This window comes from Tachysurus vachellii, chromosome 2 (genome assembly GCF_030014155.1).
Source record: "Tachysurus vachellii isolate PV-2020 chromosome 2, HZAU_Pvac_v1, whole genome shotgun sequence".
In the NCBI taxonomy this organism is placed as follows: domain Eukaryota; kingdom Metazoa; phylum Chordata; class Actinopteri; order Siluriformes; family Bagridae; genus Tachysurus; species Tachysurus vachellii.
Window position 1 is genome coordinate 15,640,387 of NC_083461.1, and position 24,420 is coordinate 15,664,806.

Consider the following 24,420-nt stretch of genomic DNA (forward strand, 5'->3'; position numbering starts at 1 on the left):
AAAAAAAGTCCAAACATTGAAAACATAGATGTAAGAACACAGATCAGCCACCCCACTGAAAAAATAAAAATTATCACTTAAATTTCTGTAAAACAACGACTTTTTCAATATAAAAAACAGATCACGTACTCTAATCATGAATATATAATCTCGTGCATATAAAAATTGTACAAAAAAGAAAACAGTGGAGGATGTTTGATAAACATAATTGTAGTATTTATTTATAGTTTTACTCAGGTTATTTGGATTATAATGTTACTGCTTAGAGAAATGCCCTCCAGGACCAGCACAGCATTCATATCATGAGTCGAAGGTCACCTGGCTCTTCGCTGAATGAGTAGTCATGTGACAGGAATATTTACATCCTGGAAGGCAATTCAGGGTTTAGTTGTCTATATCAAAGAAGACTTCAAGAACACTGGGAAATATTTGTGTGAAAGTGACATTTAGTGACATTTATGCTGCTCACACCTTTTGTGTGCTGATATATTAGAGGATTTGCAATATGGCTTGTTTACATATGATGTTTGTTCATAAAAGAGCCCTTTGTGACTAATTGATCACTGTTTTTTTTTTTTCCAGCAGGTTGCATAACTAAATCTCCTCACCTCACCTAAACATAATCTCCTCACCTTTGTATCCTGAACACCCATATCATTAAGCTAATGTTCAATACCAAGTTGGGAAAACAGTCTGTTCTCAGGGTATTGTAGGAATAATATCTGGGTCTTTTTATTAAGCACTTTGCTGAACCACAGGCACGTGTTTGTATTGAATAGGCTGCAAAGCTGTGAGGATGTCCCTAATGATATTAATTTAAACAAACCAAGAAAAAACACCATAGCCTTATATATACAAGTGGATGGGGTTGACATGTGCAATAGGTGCATGAGGGGAATATTGGGGCTGTAGATGGCATTAGTACATGTAGCCTTTGGAATAGGGCTGAGGGCCCAAGTTGGTGGTAGCGGGTTCGGAGGGGTAAGATACTCCTTCGTCCAAATGAGACAGTGGCACCGTGTCTTCCTCATTGACATATCGCTCAAACTCGGCCTTCACAGTAGGCCGCTGATTGTCAGGGAATGCCAAGGAGATCAGAGCCTCTGGCTCACATACGAATTTGTAAACATAGCGCTCGCCCGCCACCTGAACACAAGAACAAAGCTGTAGTTAGTTACATGATGCTTTATATAGAGTATCTAATAAAAATTGTGTTTAAATGCTACTGATACCTTTTGCATAATTCCTTTCTCATAGTAGTAACGCAGGGAGCGGCTCAGTTTGTCATAATTCATGGCTGGACGATTCTTCTGCATCCCCCACAGCCTGGCGACCTAAAATAAAAGAGAAACACAAATGAATGGTTTTAGATAGTGATACTATGGATGGTACCACTCCAGTCATAAGACATGAGGATGACTTCAGGACTGTTATTGCCACAAACACTCATTTTTTCGCTCAAGTTGAAAGCTATCAGCGAAAAGATGATAAATACAACAAGATAGACTTCATGTTAAAACTTAAAGGAATTTCCTGGTTACATAATTGCACTTTCTGATCATATAGTAAATTTATAAAATGGAATTATTTAGAAATTAAACAATCCTGTGTTACCCAGACGATTGTGGCCTGTGGTTTCTCTCTCATTTTGTCTCAGATAGACTACTTTCTACAGTCACCTCTGACTTATTCATTAGCGATAAATTTATACATTTCTATAAAATTATTTAAAATTTCTATAAATATGCTTTGTGACAGTTGCTACTGTTTAAAGTGCCATATGAATACAAAGCAAATACAAACGTTATTCACACACGTACCTTTAAAGTTACTACAAACTTGCATTGTTTCACACGGCTAATTACTAGCTGTCAGCTTTTCCACCTCAATGTTAATACCTAACTACTGAATTTCTTATAAATCTGCAACTGTGGGAGTGTGTTTTCTGCTTACATGGACTAGAATGATGATGTTTTTTTTTTAAATCTACATTCACATAATAATTAAATACGACATTATGCACAGGTTATAATCCTAATGACATGATGTATGTGATATCCTGTCACTAGAGGGCATTACTGACTATGTCCTGTTTTAAACTCCTCTATAGAAGTTTGGACAGTCCGATATAGCTCTTTGTTCCATCACCGAGCTGACGCTTTATTTTAACCAGAAATATGACACTGTTGAAAAGGCCTCACTTTCTCTGTACAAATAGACAAGCTGAAACAATTCTGTAGCAGGCCCAAGCATCAGTCAATGATCTCTTTATACATGAGTAAAACATACTTTCAAGTCTTAACTGTTTAGCAAATGCTTCTCAAGACTTATGAGGTTGTCCCAGAGGTGCTGGTTTTGTCTGATCTCTGTGAGAGCTCCCAGGTCTAATTGACACAGTAATACCCCGGCACTAATGAATGATTAATGCAGTACAGTAGAGCTGGTCTGATGGAGGCATCTCTGCATGACCGTCTGCTGACTCATGCTATTTAGCCGTCTACTGATCACAGACAATGGGAGGTTAACATTCATGCCTCAACCACAACAGCTTGCTTTGACTCGGCCAAAGTGGAGGGCTGTAATATTTGGTAATGGAGCCACACTCCATTTTGTTTCCCTCTGTCGTTAAGTGAAGTAAATAATGCATGGCTGCTAATGGAGGCAGGCTTTGTGTGGGTGGGTAGGCCCTGGGGAACAGTGTGCTGATCGCAGGAAAAATCTCTTCATCCTCAGATGAACAGCTGAAGTAAATTTACTTGCAAACACAATATCTATAAAATGTCCATGAAGTTTTTCAGTACTCAATATTTTAAAGTCAATAATATTTTAATAGCCTTTTTTAAAACCAAGGCAACTGAGTGTGTAATCTTGAAGACGCTTGTGATATTTTACTTCCTCAAGTCCAGGAGCTTTGGCCTGCCACTTTTAGACATTGTGAAATAACAGAATCTTTTCGAAGTCATACCAATCATTCCTCTTCAGTAAGTGTTTTGTTATGGCCAGGGTCTTGGTGGATCAAAAACCAGTCTCATGAACAATGGCTGTTTGGAGGGCATATACCCACCACACAGGGATACCATGCAGACACATTCATTGTCCAAACATGGCACAATTTAGATTAGTCAATCCAGTTAATGGTATGTTTTTAGAAAGTGAGGAAAAAAACAGAAAACTCTGAAGAAACCTACACAAACAGCAAGCCCTCACCTCTTCTGGCTCAATGAGTTTGAACTCCATGCCACGACCAGTCCAGGCAATAAAGTGTGCATTGCCAGGATCATCCAAGAGGGCTACCAGAAACTGCCAGAGCTGCAGAGAGCCACGTCGCTGATAGGGGGCACCGTCACGGAACACACTGCTGCCCTCCTGTTTCACCTCACCTAAGCATAGAAAGGTACAATACATAAACCCAGTGGACAATTGTGAGTTTATAAATCATCAACAGATTGAACAGGTGTGTTACTGGACATCCATTATCATGTCGTTATGAGCCAAAAGATTTCTTTTCTAATCTCACTTAAAACATTCGAGGAGAGAATATTTGTCAGGCTTTGTTCAGAATGAAAACTTATTTTCTAACATTTTAATCACTACATAAGTTTATCTATATATACATTTAAAGTGTTCCCCTTTTAAATTATATATATATATATATATATATATATATATATATATATATATATATATATATATATATATATATATATATATATATATTTAATATATTTCGGGGGAAGTCGTGGCCTAATGGTTAGAGAGTTTGAGCTCCGGGTGTGTGTCCACTGCTGTGTGTGTGTTCACTACTGTGTGTGCACTTAGGATGGGTTAAATGCAGAGAACGAATTCTGAGTATGGGTCACTGTACTTAGCTGTAACTATATATATATATATATATATATATATATAATTTAAAAGGGGAACACTTTAAATGAAGGTTCCCTTTACTGACTATGTACGGTACCTTACAAAATGCAGTAGATTACATACTTCAACATCAGAAAGAACATAATCTCCTTCTTTAAGCAATACATAAATTTCTAGATTCCTTTTTCAATAACACACCAAATAAGCAAAACAACGTGATGTTTTTGCTGCTAATCTTTTATCAGCCCCATTAATTAGTGTGTGCACAGTGTACCCAGTTGTGTTAATAAGGGTCCATTTTTTCATTTAAAAAATTTTGGATGTGTAAAAATACAAAAGGAAGAACAACACTGACAACTTTTGTTCCCATGGCATATTCACCTCTGCCTGCTATTAATAACCCTGTGCTTAAGAAAATCAGACCGTGAGAACTTTGCTCAAGAACTTGATGGTGCTTCTACCAGTTTAGCTAGTGAAATGATCTACAGTTATTTAAGACCTATCAATCACCCAGACCATGGGAACTGGCAGCTCTGTTTCCTTCACGTCACAAGAGCCTTGGCCATCATCACGCATGAGAAACTACATATAGTGTGTAACCCAGCTCAAGATAACACAGGCTGCTTATTGTGTCGGAGAGTATTGGATGATCCTAAACAGTAGATGATGTTACAGAAGAAAGAACTGGAGTAATTCTTGTCATTGTAATGGGATGTTCTTCTTTTCGCATAGGGTTAGGCAACATTGTCATCTACTATGATGCACATCTCAGTGACAGTGTGAATGTCAGCAGAAATGGAGAAGTTTAAAATTAGTGACATACCTTCAAATTTCTCTGGAACAACGCGGGCATCATTTTCAAACATGTAGCCTAAAAACAAGGGATTGCAAGTTCACTGGTTTGAGTAATGTTTTTTTTTAATATCAGTTCAGAGTTAAATCTAAACAAAACATGGTAAAATATTAATGGCAGTCATTAGAAGAAACGATTTCTGTCAGCCTTCTAAATACTTAGAAGATAATCACATAATTGTACAGTTTCATAGCCATTCAAGTACTACTGGGCATTTTCAGGCACGTCAAATGATGGAGTAATTACATAATCATTCGTTCTAAAATTCTAGGCTTTCAGAAAAGGAAGTGACCAAATGTCTATAATTAATCCCTCATTGAGTAGATGCTTGTGACTGAAATGACTCAAAATGGTGCAACAAATAGTCCTGGGTGAGCAAAGAAGTGGGTTATTTTTCTTTGCTGTAGGAAAAATAGTGGCCTTGTCCAGTTGTAATATTTACCCAGGACTTCATCAAGCGGCAGAGAAAAGAGTGCTGGTGCCAGTGGAAACACCAACCCGCTGACTTGGTTAGCCAATGACCGCACAGCACTGGCCAATGCTTGCTAAATATGACTGATGTGTGTGAGATACACACCTCCTAAACCTGAGATTTTGCATATATCTACAGTAGACAGGCACTAAAATTGTTTACATAAGCATACATTACCTTCATTGTTGTGCTGGGTATTGGGGTAGCCTTCATTGTGGTGGTACATAGAAGTGCAACCAGGCACATCTGTAAGGCACAACACAGGGATATGGGCTTGAATTACAAGGTTAGGCCTCATATTGCTCATCTCACAATAAAATCAGCCTCATCTCATTCAGTTGGAATGATACAATAACATCTATCTCTGAATGCATCAAGGACAAAAGCTGCATTAATCATATCACCTGTCAAACATGATATTTTAGAGCCATGAATGAGAGAAGCATGATGACATTTTTATTTTCATTATTATTATTACCACTAATTATTTCCTACCTTCCTATCTTAGAGCCTATTAAACCTCTAAACAATCAAAGCAAGCCCAGTCTCTGTCTCAGAATGAATAAATAAGTACTGGGGAGGGTGTAAGGTGGAGCAGCCTAGCGTCTATATAGTTACTCATGCCTGGAGAATGCAGTGGCACAGGTCAAGATAAGATGTCACAGGGGAAAACAAAGTTTGGGCTTTTTAGAGGTTAAAGAGCTATGTCTCTTGTGAAGCCAGCAGCTTTGCTACTGTGTATGCTCCTCTATTGCTTTCTTCAGCTGAATGCATGCTATGTGAGAATTTTCATCACATGGAGAAAAGCTTTCTAATAGTTTCAGGTCAAATGCTTTGGCATTTGTGTAGCAGAACAGCCACAACAGCTGGCTAGAGCAGGACTGGCATTTCTACTGATAAACTGGTCATAGTTATCTTAGATAGAATATTATCCATTAATAATCATCCTTCTTCTAATCTCTCATGGTTCCTGATTTGACAATTCTTAACATTAACTGATCTTTGAATCGTGACTCATTAAAGTCATCAATACATTATAAATGGAATTACAGAAAAAAGCTAAATGAAATGACAACAATTCATATGTTCCTTAGTTATTGTTGCAGCACTGTGTTGTATGGCCATGCAGTGTCAGTGACACAGCACAGATACTGCACTAGTTTGCACGGTGCAGTAAAATCTAAAGCTGAATGTGGCTGGTCTAGTTCCTCCTGCATCTACCTCACTCTGCCCTGCCCCCTGGCCTCATACTCATGCCCCCTTCCCACCACCACTGCAGCTCACATTACCACCGCTACGCTTGTTTTTCCATTATGAGTTCATCTGCCTGCAGAAAAAGGAAGCTGCTGCTGCAACCCAACACCCTGAAGCACTCCAATGGGGATTCTAGTCTTTCCAGTGCCCTCCATTTTCTCAATGAAATTCCTATGCCTTACTGCCTTTCACAAAGTTGAGCAGAGAAGAGGTGGTGAAAGACAGAGAGGAGAATAAATGGACAAATACGTGTATGTGGAAAAGAGAAATAAAAATTAAATAAAAACAATACATAGAGTAGAGGAGGCTTTGAAAGTATTGCTTAGAGTAGTGACCTCAATTATCTTTACTCTTGGAGAAAGAGATGAGATACACAATCCTTTTAATGGATCTCAGAAGTTTAGCATGGTAAGGTTAATACATTTATGAATCTCTGGTCCCTGTGATTTTCTTCCAGTAATATGCTATGTGAGTTACACCCTTGCCTCCATGCTGTACCACATGAAACACTCACCAGGCTCATAAGTGTAGTCAGTAGGTTCCTGCTTGACCATCATATGGGCTGGAGGGAACCGCTGAGGGGGCACTGTGCCCATGTGGGCTGCTCGCTCATACAACGGGTCCAATAATTCCTGCTTGAAGCTCTGCTGGAGGTAGGGCATGCAGGGGTCTGAGTGCTGTCGGTGGTACACGCTGCTACTCCCAGTGCCTGCACCCCCTGCAGGGGTCGAGGGCATACGCTGCAGAGTTTGACCTGGAGGTCCAAACGGGGCACACATCTCTCCTGAGCCTGTTAAGAACCTGGAGCTATAAAGCATATACCAAAGCATCTTGAGCCATATATGGAGCAACTGGATTATCAATATAAATTAGAATTAGAATTAGAATGCCTGCAAATTAGAATGGATAAGTTAGAAGAGCTTCAAAGAGATTATGCTGATTGGTAATTTTGGGTAAATTTGGGTAAACTTGCATGTTCGGGGAAATGAATACAAAACCTTAGCTGCTGATACAACATTACCAAATTTATAACTGTAGCAAAATGGAGAATCTTTAAGGTATGAAGCTTATTTGCTTTATTTGGTGAATCATAAAGAAATTGATCAACAGGCTATTGGAATTACCTGGGAGTCATGGGGTAAGTCTGGCCAAGGCTGGGGTGTGACTGACTGGCAGAAGGAGAGTTCATGTACCCCGTTTCAGGATGGGAGCCCACCAGTGGTTTTGGGGAGTAATGCTGCATGGGGGACATGGGGGTCCCAGGGCAGGAGGTCTTGTGTCCTGCTGCTGATGATGTTGCTGTTCTCTTCTGTTCATAGGCACTGTTAAGACATGCAGCACCACACACCATCCAAATCAGGTCAATGTAATACAATAAACCAGCTATCTGGCTTTGACCTATTTGAGAGTGGACTTCCTTTAGCCCAGTCTAAACATGCGAATGCCTTCTGACCTGGCGTAAAGGCACTGCTCTCCACTGGGATAGCTGAAGCTCTGCTTGTGACTGCAGGACTGGCTGGGGTCTGAGCCTGGGCTCTGAGGCTCCTTCTTAATCTTCACTGGAGGGCTGTGGAATGCCACAGCTACAACACATAAAAACAGGTTCATTAATATAGCCACATTCCAGCTCGGCCCTCTTAAGCTCAAGGAGCAGCCTTAGGACAAATACTTTTGTCTGCGCTGGAAATACCAGACTAGTTCAATGACTCCAAGACCAAAACAGGACTCGAGACATGTGACACATATATGTGCATTTCGACTTCTGTTTGGGAGTTGCTTAGGTCCTCATTCCTGTGTCACAGCACACACAAAACACCTCAGACAATCTTTGTGTTGAGTAACGCATTCATCTTTACTATCCTGTATCAGGCACAACATAGTTATTAACATTTCATAAATATTTACGTCCCCTTAAATACTCAAACGAATGACAGAATTCATGTGCCAGCCTTTTGTTCAGGGTTAACAAGGAAGCTGAAGTGCGTCATTAAGTGTTTTCACAATTTATACTCAAACTCAGACCTTTTGTGATTTGTAAAGACATGCTCAGATCTGTGGAAAAACTGTCTCCCTTAGATTCAAAAATGTACATACTACATCAAAGGGTTATAATATTTTATATAATATTTTAATTGTTTTTTTCTTAAAATAAAAAAAAAAATGCATTAGTGTATGTCACATCTGAGATTCTGCAAATTAATGTTTCACTTGAGAAACAGAATTTCTGAACTTCAACTAGTTAAAACTGAAACCAGAAATCCTACTCGGAATGTTGAAGAGGTCTCCTCAACCTCAAGTCCAGTGTGTGAGGTCATATCAACATGGCCGCTCAGACCATCAGCAGAAAACCCCTCCTTAAGTTATATTGTTTTTATACTAATATTTACAGATATATTAGTGTGTTAAATATGTCACACTGACCATGGCGTTCACTGTATTCAGGAGGTGAACATACATCATTTGTCATAGTTAGCTTAGTAGTTTTTGCTAACAAAAGACAAACAATGGAGAATACATGTTTTTCCCTCTTGGTAGTTCAAATGTACAAAGGTCAAAATTGACGTAATTCTGAGATCCAACTTGAATGAAGCACAAGTCCTGCTTACATATGATTAGGTCATTGTAAAAATAAAGTTGACATCACTGAGACATTTTGTAATAGATCTATGTAATGTCACTGATGACAAAATAATAACATTAAAAAACATGCTCAAATAAGTGTACTTTTCTTGGCCAGACCCAATAGATAGCTATTAAAATTGGAGTTTCCTTTAAGAGTAACCTGTCCATGTTGCATTAAAACAGACTTGTCAGTAGAACAGCCAATGAGCAGGCTCAGCATGCGTGGGGCCTGGGTCTGTGCAACAGCTCTGCGCTGCTGTTTATTATTGGAGGGGAGTTGCCACAGCTCTCAGACTGTGCGGTACAGGATGTTTTTCTGGGCCGTTCAGGGTAAACAGCAGCAGCTGTGCTCCTCCAGCTGAGCCCCAGCCTGTGTTTATAGCTGTTTATGTGTTGATTGTCGTGGGCGCAGACCTGACCGAACAGGCATGGCTGAAACCTAAGCTCAGGTAATTACTCTTTACGTCTCAAGGACGAAAGAGGATGAGAGAAAAGGCATACTCTTACTATAATACTGCAACAAAATTAACAGCCCTCCCACATGCATCAGACAGACAGAGAGAGAGAGAGAGAGAGAGAGAGAGAGAGAGAGATGGTTGATGAGAAAATGGTGCTCATTTATCTCCGATTTTCCCATGCTGGCCAGGGTGATGAGGAAATGTTGGCTTAGGATAGAGCTCAGAATGGATTACAGAGTATTTAAGACGGCTTTTCAGATAGGGATACAATGGGTTAAGCATTTTAATCCACTTTGCCTGTAGAAATGTGCCATAAAATCTACAACTTTCATATGGTTAACTTACAAAGGCACATTTTCTTATAGAGATAAACTATAAATATGCACATGAAACATGAAAGTTGTTCAGCATTTCACTTGTTTATTCCCTGACCTGGGGCACTGTGTTTTCCTTAATAATAAAAAAACAAATCAGGAGCAAGTCTATGCATTTATTACATTTTTGCATTTATAAAATACATATTTAGAAAAAAAAGTCAACTTTCATTAATAAAAAACTTTTACTACGATGCGTACTGACAAATGTCGAACCATGGCCCATTAATCTAAACAAGTGTCATGGTTGGAAGAAATCCTTGAGAAAATGTAACATTACCAAGACGTTTCCTGCTGCCATTAAACCTGCACTGAGTTTATAGACCAGTGGCAGGAGAGTAAACAGAGATGTGACACTAAAGGTACTTTGTGTTATCCTTTCCCTGTCTTCTTTTTGCTGTAATTCGACGAAAGCAGGCAGTCTCTGGTTTCTCTCTTTTCGATTCATTTAGAAGTTCCATCACATTTCCTTAAATCCACTCATATTTCACAGGTTTTGTTTCTTGTAAGAGAGGAAGGAGGGTCATGAACTTGAGTGTGGAGTGTGACAGCTGTGTGAAGTGTTTAGCTATTCTTGATCGTATACTGTACACAGTACATATGTAGAACTGGTTGCAGATTCAGGAGTTCAGGCTTATTTTTCCCTTCATCATGACAGAAACTGAAATCAATATCGAAATCTATTAACTACATCGATACCATACTTGTATATATTTTATTTTTGTGCCCTGAACTATTTCATTGGACATGTGACTGTGACAAGCAGCAATTTCGGTCTCAATCTTCAAATCAAAGTTCCAAACTCAACAGCTGACATTACTTTTTTTTGTTGTTGTTGTTACTTAGCATTGACACCTCTCTTCAAGAAACACACATACGTGTGAAAAACCAGTAGCACTGTGCGTAAATGATGAGAGTGTCTCTCCATTCAGAAGGGCTCTAAAGAGGACCTGGACTTTACATATGTAAATAGCATTCTTCAGAGGAGAGAAACAGGGGAGGTAAAGGGGGATGGTCACGGTTGAGTACTTTAGGAAGTGAGGATCATTATGGAAAGCCATTCAGACATCTCCCACCACAAACAAATCTCAGGACCTCGATACCCCCACTCCCACCCCAGACAAAAAGACAGCCACCAGCTGTGACAGATGGAGGCATCGTTGACTCCTCAAAAAGCCTCTGTAGCTCTCACATGTGGATGTGTCCCAACATGAATCCTATTTCTGTCTGAACATCCAAAAATCATACTATGTTTGGCTAGTTTTTGAATTTGTACAGCGGCATCCTGATGTATTGTTCTCTTAGCGGGATGTATTTCGAAATTCTAACACCATACTCTAAATTGAAGTTTTAGGAAGGTTGACTAGAACACTACTCTAGTACTGTTCACTGAAACTGTTCTAAGACTGTTCCAGTCATCATTTTTTTCCTTTGTGCTGAACCTCAACACTGTTGAAGATCTGGACAGTTTTAAAGCATTGTATATTCACGTCAGGATTACTTCCTGCACGTTTTCAGCTCATGACAGCTGCAGACGAGGCCAGCTCCTAAATATCTCAACAGGTACAGTGATTCACCGATTATGGTACGTTTATATCACAGGGACTATAAACACACAGCAGTGCACCAGTGCACAGGCCAGAACATGTGACAGCTGCAGGCTGTAATTTGTTATAGCAATGGAGAAAAAAAAAAAAAAAAAAAATAGCAAATGAATAAGCAAACAGTGTTTGATAAGATATAATTCAGTCAAGCATTTGTAATGGACTGTAACTTTGGGTTTGAACTGATATTCTAGGGAGTAAATATTTATTTCCCCATGCTGGTGTATTTGATGTGCTGTTATAATACAGCCATATATAAGGCTAAGGTGACAGGCTGGCTGGTTAAGATATCTACTTTGCACCCCACTGGGCAGCTCCAGTCAACAGTGATGAATCAATGAATCCTACCAGGCTACCAAATGTGAAAGAAGGACTTTAAATAACAAAATGGGAGGTATTGATTTTTGGTATCCCACTTAATATAGCGACCCATCACTCTGGAAACACTGGCTGTCAAAGCCTATACACCAGGCGGTAAATATAATGGTGATGTGAGAGTGTTACGGGTGACAATCACAGCTGTCACAACTCGTCTAGGCAAATCACTTTCAATGGATAGACGGCAGCTTGCCAAGATGAGGGCTTAGTTATGAATAGAAGATTTGAAGCATATTGTTCGTCATGCTGTGCGCTAGAGTGAGGCTTGAGAAATACTTCAAAAATGAGTCAAGCACTGGCAGAAAAAGTCTATTTCAAGGTCGGGGTCTGGAAACCATGTTTGATTTTGCTTAGGTTTTTTTTTTGTGTATTCACAGTCTGGTTTTGTATGTAACTTCAACAACATAATCAGTGGAAAAGTCGAGTAAAAAGAGAGGGGCAAAGAAAACGAGTGGGCTTCAGAGCTTTTTGGGAAACAAGTTTGCCATTTCTACAAAGCACAGGAACATGTGCTGGACATGTGGTGCTCACTCAGGTCAACAAATGGAAAGGGAACTCATCTCTCAGTCAGAGAGTGCACAAGATCTTCCTCACCTTTAAACCCCCTCCAACACACACACACACAAGATTTGTTGATCACTTTGACAAGTCTGCTGATACTAAGGAACAGTACCATGTTGTATATGGCTTGTGCTATCTATCTATCTATCTATCTATCTATCTATCTATCTATCTATCTATCTATCTATCTATCTATCTATCTATCTATCTACAATACATTCTTCACTCAATAAATCACTTTCACAATCAATTTTCTTTACTGGTAAAACTTTTTATAGGTTAAACAAACATTATATGTGAAAGTAAACTGATGCAATATCACAGTAATTATGTGAACATGGGTTTAACAGTCACCATGTGCATGTGACTGAGTGATGCATGTTGCAAAACTCAACAGTTTCACATCCCTTTACAGAGGATGAATGAGCCAAATGGACTTTACTAAAATACAAAAAAATTTCCACCACCATCTTATCATTAAAATATGAATAATAAACAAGGGAAACCATTTAGAAGTATACTAAGATTACACACAAAAAACAACAACAACCAGAAAGGTTAGTGTTGTATGATGATGTAATCTTACGCAGCATGGGTGTGTGTGTGTGTGTGTGTGTGTGTGTGTGTGTGTGTGTGTGTGTGTGTGTGTGTGTGTGTGTGAATGAGAGAGACTGTACAAGAAATAAAATGTGTGAAGATGTATGTAGAAGGCGTAATTAATCTCCCTTCCCCCTATCCCAAAGCTGTCCTTTTTAAATGTTTAATGCACTTATTGATTTTTCTCTCACTGCAGAAATTATATAATGAACCACACAGTAGAGATTTCCATTCAGAGCAGTGATGCATGGCAGGGAAAATGGTCTCCTTATCTCCTAAGAGAGATAACACATGCCCATCGAATTCCTGTCAAACTCGTGAGAAATACATTTAAACCGAGACCCTGCTCACTCTCTCTTCCACTCTGGATTGAAGTCTTAATTATAATAGTTTGCATAACAGAGACACTCAGCCTCATTCCTAGTGTCGCTCATCTACACTTAGGATAAACTGATCCATCATTGCTTTTCCAATATATGACCAGGCCTGTATCAGCAGAATTGAGAAGACCAGCCTAAATAAATAAAGGGCAAAACTGAGTCAGAGGAATAATCCCATCTGGATTTTAACACACTTATGAAATGCTTGTCCATCATCTGCATTGATATGACCTGTCAAAACACAGAAATACAGCTTCCAAATGGTGGTTGTGACAGTGGTTTGATTCCCAGCAAAGGCCCCCTGTTCTCCTCACTCCTCTCCTGTGTGTTGTTAGATATACGGCTGCCTTGTTATCATTAGTACTCCCCCACCATCTCTTTTTTCTTTCAGCAGCAGAAAGGAGGGGAACGGAGGGGGTGAGAGCAGACGACGTCCTGGGCTGGTTTGGGTTTTGCACTCTCCTAGCTCTGTGCCCGCCCTTCCTCCATCCCTCTCCTTCTGGCCCAGTGAACACGCACAGACACACACACACAAACCACTGTCCATTCAGGCTGCTGTACCTCCGCATGACTGAGCTTAAGGTGGATGTTCCAGCCAAAGCTACATCCACAACAGTTACAGGAATTTTTTACCCAAACATGGGGATTATAGTTTGTTACAGTTTACAGTATCTAGCCTAAGCAATTTTTTTAGATTTAGATTAGATTTTTTAGACTTTTATTTACTGGCAAATATAGCATCTAGAAGCATTTGTTACTATTTTAGTGTAAAACTAAAAGGAAGATGAAAGATGATAGCAAGGTAGAAATCGGAGAAAGCATGAAGGAAGAAAGAACAGAACGCATTACTTTGGTGATTCCGATTTCCCTCAGTGTGCTGCCTCAGCCAGTCCACACAACCAGCTCATTCATACAAATGTGGGGCTTAAGCATGCATCTCGTTTGTGTGTGTGTGTGTGTGTGTGTGTGTGTGTTCGTGTGCCTGTAAATGAGTTGTTTCTCTGCAAAAAGTAAGGGAAGTGAGGGAGGGGGGGGACCAGCCCTCTCTACGGGATAGGACGATCGCCTTCTGCAAATTTCTGGCAGTTGTGAGGATGTTTTTGCAGACTTGTTGCATAGCAGCTGTATTTTGGAAAGTTGAGAGCCTTTAACCAGTACATTTTCTTAGAAGTGGAACTGGGAGATTGTACAAAATGAAGATTCAGTGTCATGACAAATACTACAAGAGTAAACAAAAGGCCAAAAAAAAAAAAAAATCACAAGCACCACATTCAAAGAACTGGCTGACGCCATTGACCAAATCCTCACTGTCTTTCCCTCCATGTTTCCATTTTGATCAATCTCTCTTCTTTGTAAATCTGGATTTATAGCCACAACTGCCTATATAATTACTCCAAGGCACAAAACCAAACAATCAGCCCACACAACACTACAATTGTAGGATTAGATCACATCTTGGAACATTCAGAGAGACAGGGATAGAAAGAGAGAGAGAGAGAGAGAGAGAGAGAGAGAGAGAGAGAGAGAGAGAGAGAGAGAGAGAGAGAGAAGGAAGGGGGAGAGAGAGCAAAACAAATTTTCACATTTTCAACTGGGTAGAGAAACAGGAAACGGGAGGGGTTTAACCTCCATTCAGAAAAAAGGAACCATGAGGGTGGAGTCTGCTATAGGACATTTTCATGAATGGAGATTGTAGTCTCTGAGTAATGAGTTTTAAATCCTTATTTTCACAAGTACCAATTATATTATGCAGTACAAATAAATTAGTACGAATAAAACATTTTAACAATTAAAAGAAATAGAACCTTTTTTCCCCCCACATGCTACACATGAAGCACAGAATGCAATTAAAATTTCCACCAAAATACGTTAAGACATAAAACCTAGAAAACATAACCCATATTCTTAACTCATTCATAACCTATTTGATAAAAACGTCTGAAATACTCGTCTATCACACCACAGATCACCAGTAAAATAGAGTGTAATGTAAAAATCTTGGTTAACAAAATCTCAGATGTGATTTCAAAAGAAACTTTATGCTGTTTGGAATCTTACAAACCCCTTCTGAGCTCTAGCATGTCTCCAAAAGGAGATTTTCTGGTAAATTTGCTTGTAGATTTTCTGGTAAATTGCTTTCTACAGACCCAGTGAGTGGAATGTGCATCTGGAATAAACAAGTGTACACTAGTGCAGCAAGCCACAAATTTGGAACACCAATTTTGTCTTTTAAAGGATAACTTTCATCTGTTGTGGACTTTGTTCCAAAACAAAACAGCAAAAGGTCACAGATGCTTCATATCAAGGCATGGATAAAGCTGGGATGGATAAATGGGGAAGAAATGGTGACAGTTTTTTCAGTGGTAAGGGATATTGCACAAGCGCATGCCCTGCATGGAAAAAAGAACATTCCAGCTTTCTCACTGAACTGTGAGATGTGATCACGGTTTCTCAGATACATTCCTGTGGCAACAACCTAAATGAATGCGATCAGATCATATGTTTACCCGTTACCCCGAGTGTTTTTGCCTTTGATGCATTTACAGACAAAGATACAAGGAAACTGTTAAGAAATGTTGTGCACTGACATGACTTCCCAAAAAGATAGGGCTTAAATGTCAGACTACCATCCGCCACATGTGTCACTACAGTACTACCGTACAGTGTACAATTTCATATCTGTTATACATGTGGTTTCAATAAACCTCCACCACGGTGACCACAAACATGAGTGAATCCAAGCTTATGTCCAAAGTCGCTGTCAACTATAGCCCTTTTTTTCTGAGAGAACACAGACTGCCATACATACAAATGTTATTACTTCATTGTAAAATTATGAATGGGTGGGTGTAGCTGTCAATCAAAGCTTTCCTCCACTTAGTTAATATGACTGGACGGTCAGGCTAAGCTTGCACTGTTTTCATGAGTGGCTGTCACTGACACACCACACTGTGGCAATTGCTTCTGCCCTTAATGGGGTTAAGTAGACATGACCCCTCCATGCCCCAGAGTTCATCTCCACTTCCTCCTTCCCATTGTGGGATAACAGACAAAAACAATATGTTGTGGGAGCATCTGTCACCACAGGTCAGGTGCATGATGGGGTTAAATAGCAATGTTTGCATACACCGAATCTGAGCTCACAAGACGAAGAAGATTCTGTGCTCAATTCTTTACCAAGTCACAGCTCAGTTCAAGTTACAATTTCTGTTACAGGAAAATAGGTTGTTTGTGTGACTCATGCCTTGAACTCTATAACCTCTTAAAAAGATGCCAGCAGTGTTTCCACAACAGGCCTTACAGACTTGTCAACGTGGTGAAGGCCCAACCCGTACGTCTGTGAATGGCTTTAACAAAAGGTCCAGGAGAACTATTTACAGAGTGCACACCCCTCCACAAAAACTGGCACGCCATTGTGTGGAGACACAACAAAAAAGGAAACCAGCTAAAAAAGCAGCTTTGGTGTTGTGTGGTACAGGAATTTGCTTTCCCATTTACACCTCTGACAGACACAAAAGGGAATCTTTGTGTGCGACTTCTGAATGATCTTTTACCGGTTTCCTGAGCTGTTCAAATGAGCCTTTGAAGCATATGCAAATGGAAGGTGCCCTTTAATACGAGCATCCATATGTATATGTTAGTATATGAGTAGCAGCTTTTAGATTAAATGTTTCTCACAGTAGTTCTTATGCAGAGATTCACGAACGTGCTATTATAATCGCTGATATACACAACAACCACACCTAAGCCTCAAGCAGTTTCTGAATCAGTCACTCCCAATCTGTCAGTCACTAACTTCTCGCTTGTTTTTTATTCTCTCTCTCTCTCTCTCTCTCTCTCTCTCTCTCTCTCTCTCTCTCTCTCTCTCTCTCTCTCTGTCTCTCTCTCTCTCTCTCTCTCTCTCTCTGTCTCTCTCTCTCTCTCTGTCTCTCTCTCTCTGCCACCCCCACCTAGTCACAGAAATACATACCTACTCTTTTATTATATTTACATACTGACAAAGGTTAGCAAAGTTTTAAATGAGAATTTACTTACAGTTTTCTGAGATGAAGTCAGGAACAAACTGCTCATCACTGTCAGGTACTTGAGCTGTAGTTTAAAAAAAGGGGGGGGGGGGTGTTAGAAAAGATATACATGTATCCTTCCAAGATATATTACCAAGTCTACACTCAAAAGACAAACATGGAATTTTGAGACTGAGAATATTATGGTTTTACAAATTATTTAGTAACGCATTGGCCTTACAATGCAAGTGGAGGACCAGAGTCATGATTTACACAGAGCCATTTGTTGAGTATGAGCAGTACTCTTAGCTGAAGAGTATAGTGTGTCCATTAGGCTGGCCTGTCTCTCCCTTCATCTTCATCTGAGTGAAACCTGAGTTACTGTCTCTGGACAGCCATGTGACCTTCAACTCTACTTTCCTCTGTGCCAGCACTTTTCCATCAGCAGCAGATCAATACCTTAGCTGAATGTTGCATGTGTATGTGTGAGAATAGTTTGATTACTACTGGATTACATCAAATGTACAGTACACAGTGTTTCTTCTTCTAAAACTTTGCATATTTGCTACAGCAGCACTAAAGCTACTAATGTAAAAATGGTGGAGCTGTTTGGTTGCCCGTCATTATATATATTACAACCGCTATTGTTTTTAGTCAGATCGTAACATGCATGCTTAATTCACTAATCAGAGAAAGAAACATTTGACTGTCTGTGTGATTATTTATCATTCGCTGGAATTCAGAAGCTGTCAAGTTATGTGTCACTGAATGACAGTCATGCTCTTCTAGCTTATTGAACCAAACTGATAATGGATCAATACTGGAGCATAGGAGCTGATGGCCAAGCTGCCTAACACCATCTGTCTCAGTCAGCATCATAGTGTCTGGTCTTATCTAGCTGATGGACTTTCAGAGCTGACTGATGTAGCTAATGTACAGGCAAATCTCATTCAGTGTGTTTAGGCAAAAAAAAAAGAAGTGAAGAGATGTGCTGAGCTTGTGTTCATGTCTAATGTCTCACTCTGCTCACGCCCACACTGTGACATTTCTCTGACAATGTTGATGTGGTCAGTTCAAGGAAGGGATTCTGGGATTCATCACTTGCTTTAAGCGCTACAAAGGCCGACTCTTAAGGTCAATTTAGAAGTGGTTAAAGACAGGAGATTTAAAGTGAGAGGGAAGATGACTTTTCCACATGATTGCCATGTAATATTCAAATATCTTTTTTTCAAATAATAACTAATAACGCATTAGAAACTTTATACATTATTAGCATGTAAAATCCTTGCTTATGTTGAAGAAAAAGTTACATCCATAAATGAGAATATATTTCTGTCTCTTCAATAGTCATATTAAATAAAGTCAACACACATTTGGAGCTTAGTTTTTTACTGCACAATGATATATTACAAAAAAAGAGATGTGCTATGAAATGTATCAGTGGAGTCTGCAGTAGTGCTAATGTTCATGCACTTTATAAACTTGCAAAAGAAAATGCTGGACCAATAATGGACAATTATTTCAAGGCTAGATAGAGAACGGTCTAAAATAATTCTGGCTCGACCTCTCAATCTGACCTTCAATCACATTTCGACCAGCTCTAGAACAGTAACTGGAGTCTTTCCATGACTTGGATGACTTTCATGAATGATGACTGTGTTCTTATCTTTTTACTGGGACAAAATCATCATTCATGGTGATTTACTTTTTGCCAATTAGGAATCTGCAGACATACTTGTTATGCAAAATAATCTTTTGTGGTTGCAGGTGCACCATTGCCATTATCACGGTCTACATGCCTTTCTATGGACACAACACACTCATTTACTCTCCAGTGAGTCTGAAAGAGGAGTGGGGGACACGGAGAACTCCAGGCAATGGCTCTCTGTTGAAATGCAGCCCAGGTAGGACTAAGAATAGAGCTCACATTTAGCCAGAAATTCAGAAATGGAATGAACCAGATCTGGCTGTGGTGGATGTTGCATTGTCTTTGCTTCAGAATATCAACTGTTAGCCAGAGTCACAATCATAAAACAAGATTTAAAACATGACAACACTAATACAACCCTAGTATTAGTAAAATAAAACTATATCCAGTGCCATTTTGGAAATTATTTTGGAACATTATTTTGCATTAAGGCATGACAGAGGCTTACATACATTATCTAAAATTACACGGTAACGATCTTATTTAACCTAAAAGTGGAATTATATTGTTTAACAAAATATCTTAAATACGAACTACAATTTAGAATTCCTCGCAGTTAAAAATACAGCAAAAATCTGATTTCCCTGGACTGTTACCTTTTATTTCCCATTAAAAAGAAATAGTTAATCAACAGACTCAGCACACATACTGTAAGAAAGAGAACCTAACTGTCTTACAGGCTGCATACAATCTTTCCTTTCCTCTTTGCCAACGGACTATAAACACGGCAACCAAAAGAGTAATACTGAAACTAAAGATTATTCCACATCCTGTTTTACAAAAATTGTGCAGTTTCTCCTTTAACCATGCTCAGATAAATTACATTAATTTCCTACATATTGCCCCAACCTACTGCTATAGAGTAATTCTATTAAACCCACTCAAGTTTTCTTCTTTTCTGCCCCGAGGTAAAGCACAAAGCTGTTTTTCATGAGTCAGAGCCAATATTTGGTCTCCCAGATCAAACAATAAATCATTCAAGCTAGTTTCAACATGCCTGAAAAGGAACACAAGCAATATGTGTAAAGAAGAAAAAAACATTAAGAATTGTCTGGACATCAATGCCTCTGGCTCACTACTTTTTGGAGCTAAACCGGATTCTAACCCAAGCTTCCACTCTCCTTCTCGCTCTGTGTATGTGTACGTGTGTGTGCCTCGAGTTAGTTCGCTTCCAGGAACGTCTTGTTGAGGGCTTTGAAATGCAAGTCAGCACAAGACTGGAAGTGTGTCTGTGCAAGCATGGAGACATGTTTCCTTTTTCTCTCAGGGAGGCTGAATTTTTTTTTTTTTTTTTTTTTTGGTCAGGCAGATCCTGGGAGGAGCCATGAGGTTTTTCTTAAAGAGTAAAGGCTAATGACAAGACCTGACAAGCTTTCCCATTCACAAATTTCTTGACCTCATTCTCCCTCTTCCTCTCACCCTTTTAAGAAAAATCCCTAAAGCTGATGTTTCTACAGTGTGGTGAATCATCCATAACCACAATCACCTGATAATAAGCTGTTCATCCAATCCAGTTAAAAATGGCTAACTAAATCAGACTGAGAGGGGTAACAGGCTTAAGAAAACCCCATTACTTCAAATCTTTTAACTAATTAAAACTTAAAATTCTTCCACTGAGTGCAGGTTATGCAACTCATATTTATGCTCCCTGTCTCTCTCTTAAATGATGTGCCAACTTCACATGACTTGACATGACTTTATCTATTAGTAGAACTGAGAGAAGATGGCAAACATAACAAGAATGCAAATATTTGTATTATATATACATGCATTTATTTTTTTCATAATAACCGAAAGTGAAAGAAAATACAGCAAGAAGGAACTGTGAGGCACGATTCTCACGAACTACAGTGGGTTAAAAGTCCAGAGATTCCCAGTTTTAAAGCCATGAGCATTAATCATTCCAAGCATTAATTACAGCTTCACTTTGACATGTGAGCATTGACCTTGAACTACAATAGCACTCTGTCTGTGTCCCCTTTTCACCCCATTTTCTTCATGTAAATAAGCTGTCCTGAGAAACCTGATATTTTAACAGGAAAACGAAGTTTGGTTTGTTCTTTTTGCTTCATTTTGCAGTTTACATCCACGAAGTGAACGCTAGTGCAGAATAACCATACATTTCTAGACTGTGAAAATTAGTTGATAATTGCAATGTCTAAATTCCCTTCAGGTCATTTTTATGCATTCAGATATTACAGGGTCAAAAAAAGGATTCATGTTTTCATGAGAAAAAAAGGGAACAGCATCAGAAGTTGTTAACAAAACAGTAATTCTGCTAAAATCCACTTCTGTTTATCACTCTGTAGAATTTCTGCCATGCCACATTTCACCAATTTGTCTCCAGACCGTCCAGCTGTGATGTTATTTATTTGCATAACCTGTAACTGTCCACTATAGACTAAATTAATCAAATGTCCAAACATTGCCCATGTCTGAGTATCTGATGTGTTTTAATGAAAACAAAACAGCTTTAAATCCTATGTAGAACCAAACATTTACTTAACATTACCAAATATCCATTAATACTGTAATAAGCTAGACAAAATGTAATATGGTATCAGATTCATACCACAGTTTAAATCCTATTTTCTCTCAGATAAAATAGACACTAGACACTGGTGAAGAGTCTAGGAGATCATGTTTCAATCTATGTTGAACTATCCAGCCATTCGTCTAATGAAAGGAGCCATTTTTTCTTGTGATATAATTAATCTTTTCTTGGCCAAAAAGCAAACAGAAGCAGACACATTTACTGTATACCCAGGTTAAAGGTGACAATTTCTAATTGGCAGCAGAAGCAATAGATACGATACGCAAAGAAATAGCCGATCTCACCTTCTGTAAGCCATGTCTCCTGAAGCTGACTTAAATCTTGAAAGAGATCTACAAATATACAAACAAACATGTATTAATACTTTGGTACAGACTCTTCAGTATGGGTGTAAAATATGAACCCTTTATAACTTACTTTATGAAAGTTTCATTACTGTTACTCTTTGGAAAATATAAAACAAACATATACTTCTTAGTCTGATACCCAAATAAAGGCCACAGTAAGTTTCCAAAACTCACTTAAAGCTACTTTACCTTCAGATTCCTGAGGGGGTAATTCGGTGGCCATGTATTTCCTTTTTGCTGCCACCAACAGTCTATTTAGGGGCCCATTTCCTTGCGACCTCTGGAAAACACCAGAAATATTATGTAAGCGGTAATACACATGTGGAAAAATGATTGTCATTAGGGCAACATACATGATGGCCACTTTGTACTTGTAGGCAACATGTAACATTTGAATAAAGCACATAATCCTTTTTACATATGAATGATGAACATTGATGTCTGCCTTAATGTAGGCTGTATTGATACCCAAATTGATTCCTATGACCATGAAGTGTTTTTCTTTAGCAATACAACTATCAATTTCTATAAGTTAAGTTAAAAACAAAACTCCAAAATAGGTCAAGACAATTCTTATTTGAATGGATTAAATCCATGTGGTTCAAAGATTCCTGTATTTTACATACTGTACCATCCTGTAGCTAGTGAATAAACAGTTTCTCAGGAGAGTCATCATCATACACACTCACCATTATTACAGTTAAAAACAAGAAGTTTTAAAACAAATTACAACAGCTAAGCTATAACCGTGCACAATAACAAGCCGCACATTTCAGAAAAAGTAGCATTAATCAGTCAGAGATCAATTTTAGTGAGTTATTTAGGTTCAAAGTCAGTCGGAGCAGTTTTCCATCGCCGTTCTGCGTAGCTCACACAAACAAGCAGGAAAAAAGGAGCGCAGCAGCAGCAGCGCGCATTTCCCAAAGCTTTACACTAAAAAAAGCTGTACTTACATTAGCTAAAGTGTAAGGCACTTGCTGATCTAAATATCCATCCATGTTACAATCCATGCGTTAACCGTTCGCGCTCATTGGGGCTGTGTGGAGCAGAATCGGAGCAGCCTGCACGAAGAGAAGGCAGTGGGTCACACACACGCGCGCGCGCACACACACACACACACACACACACACACACACACACACATAGACAGCGGGAGTTGTGAATGGGGCGTCCAGAAGGCTGCATGCGTAATGAGCTCCATTCACAAAAACACACTCACACAAACTCAGCGCTTGCAAACCCTGGTCTATTTAGCTAAGCTGCACGCAGCCAGGTAATATAAACATATCATGCTTCTGTTAAAGCAAAGCTCATATTAGCCCACGCGGTGTGTCTGCTTTGTTGTTGTTGTTGTTTTGTTTTTGCAAAAGTGCATGAAGGATAATCCTGTTCACAAAAGCACGATAAACAAAAAACAACTTTCCTAATCTGATTATATTTAAGTGTGAATGCCAATCATCCCTATATGTAATTCGACTCACATGATTAACATTTTTAACCGTAACATGTTTTATTTGCGTTTTCTCACGTAGACTTAATGAAATTTAATGAAAAACTTTACTGTTTTCTTTACTGTTGATTTGGATAGGAGCTACTTCTCTGGCTTTCGGATGTCCGCTCAGTCCTAAAGCTTCCTGATTGGTGAATTTCCTCTTTCAAGAGCTCAGATTTCTTTCTTTGTCCTAATGAATGGTCTTACTTATGAATGAAACCTCGACTCCTTACTTTGCACCAATCAGATTCGAAACTGTACCAAAGCCTAGCAACGTGGGGGCGGGGCCTGTATGTACCTGACCAATCCACGAAGAGAACCAAAGAGTTTTTTCCTTCTAGATTTTGCAGTTGTTTTTCATTCACAAAAAAGGAAGGAGAAAGTGGAGGGAGGGAAAATCTCCATTCATAAAAAAACTTGCCCTGGCATGAATGTACTGAGTTGTTTTCGCTCTATTAACAACAGACACGGCTGGAAAAAAACAGCAAGAAGTCCCTCCTCAGCAAGCTTGTAGTGCATTAGCTAATCTGAAGGATTTTTATTTACAGACAATGTCTTAGCTCCAACAGAGATTAAGATATTTTTCACAGTGAACTCAAATTGAACAAACTTTACCAAATTTTAATTTAATCAAAACCAGCTGTTTTGAGGTGAAAAAGAAGTTGTTGTTTTTTGTAAACACTGAGCATGTTTTGTGTTATTATGTCACAAATAACTCACCCTGAAAAGAAGTGGGGAAGGGCTGAAAGATATAGGCCTATAATACATTTTGTTAGTGTTTTGACACGTCTGGTTGCCATTAACGATATTAAATATATGTACACATAGTATACAACAGTATACTACAGTTTAGATACTTCCTGTTAACCTATTATTTAACTTAAAGTATATAACTTTA

At 38.9% G+C, this 24,420-nt stretch overlaps 1 protein-coding gene across 3 annotated transcripts; it reads right to left on the reverse strand.

Annotated features, from left to right (window-relative positions):
* Positions 1-194: 194 nt before the first annotated feature.
* Positions 195-23,737, reverse strand: etv4 (ETS variant transcription factor 4). 3 transcript variants are annotated; one of them, XM_060858935.1, is made up of 13 exons: positions 23,604-23,737; positions 22,984-23,091; positions 22,220-22,310; positions 21,968-22,015; positions 17,453-17,506; positions 7,897-8,026; positions 7,568-7,765; positions 6,958-7,250; positions 5,367-5,435; positions 4,688-4,735; positions 3,208-3,380; positions 1,233-1,334; positions 195-1,146 (listed from the first exon to the last, which is right to left on the reverse strand). In XM_060858935.1, exons 2-13 carry the CDS (start codon positions 23,038-23,040, stop codon positions 919-921), a joined length of 1,491 nt encoding a protein of 496 aa, XP_060714918.1. In that variant the 5' UTR covers positions 23,041-23,091; positions 23,604-23,737; the 3' UTR covers positions 195-918. The 3 variants fall into 3 exon arrangements, with proteins under 3 accessions (XP_060714918.1, XP_060714910.1, XP_060714902.1); XM_060858927.1 differs by having other exon boundaries at positions 23,592-23,722; XM_060858919.1 differs by lacking the exon at positions 23,604-23,737 and having other exon boundaries at positions 22,984-23,152.
* Between the last annotated feature and the right edge of the window lie 683 nt (positions 23,738-24,420).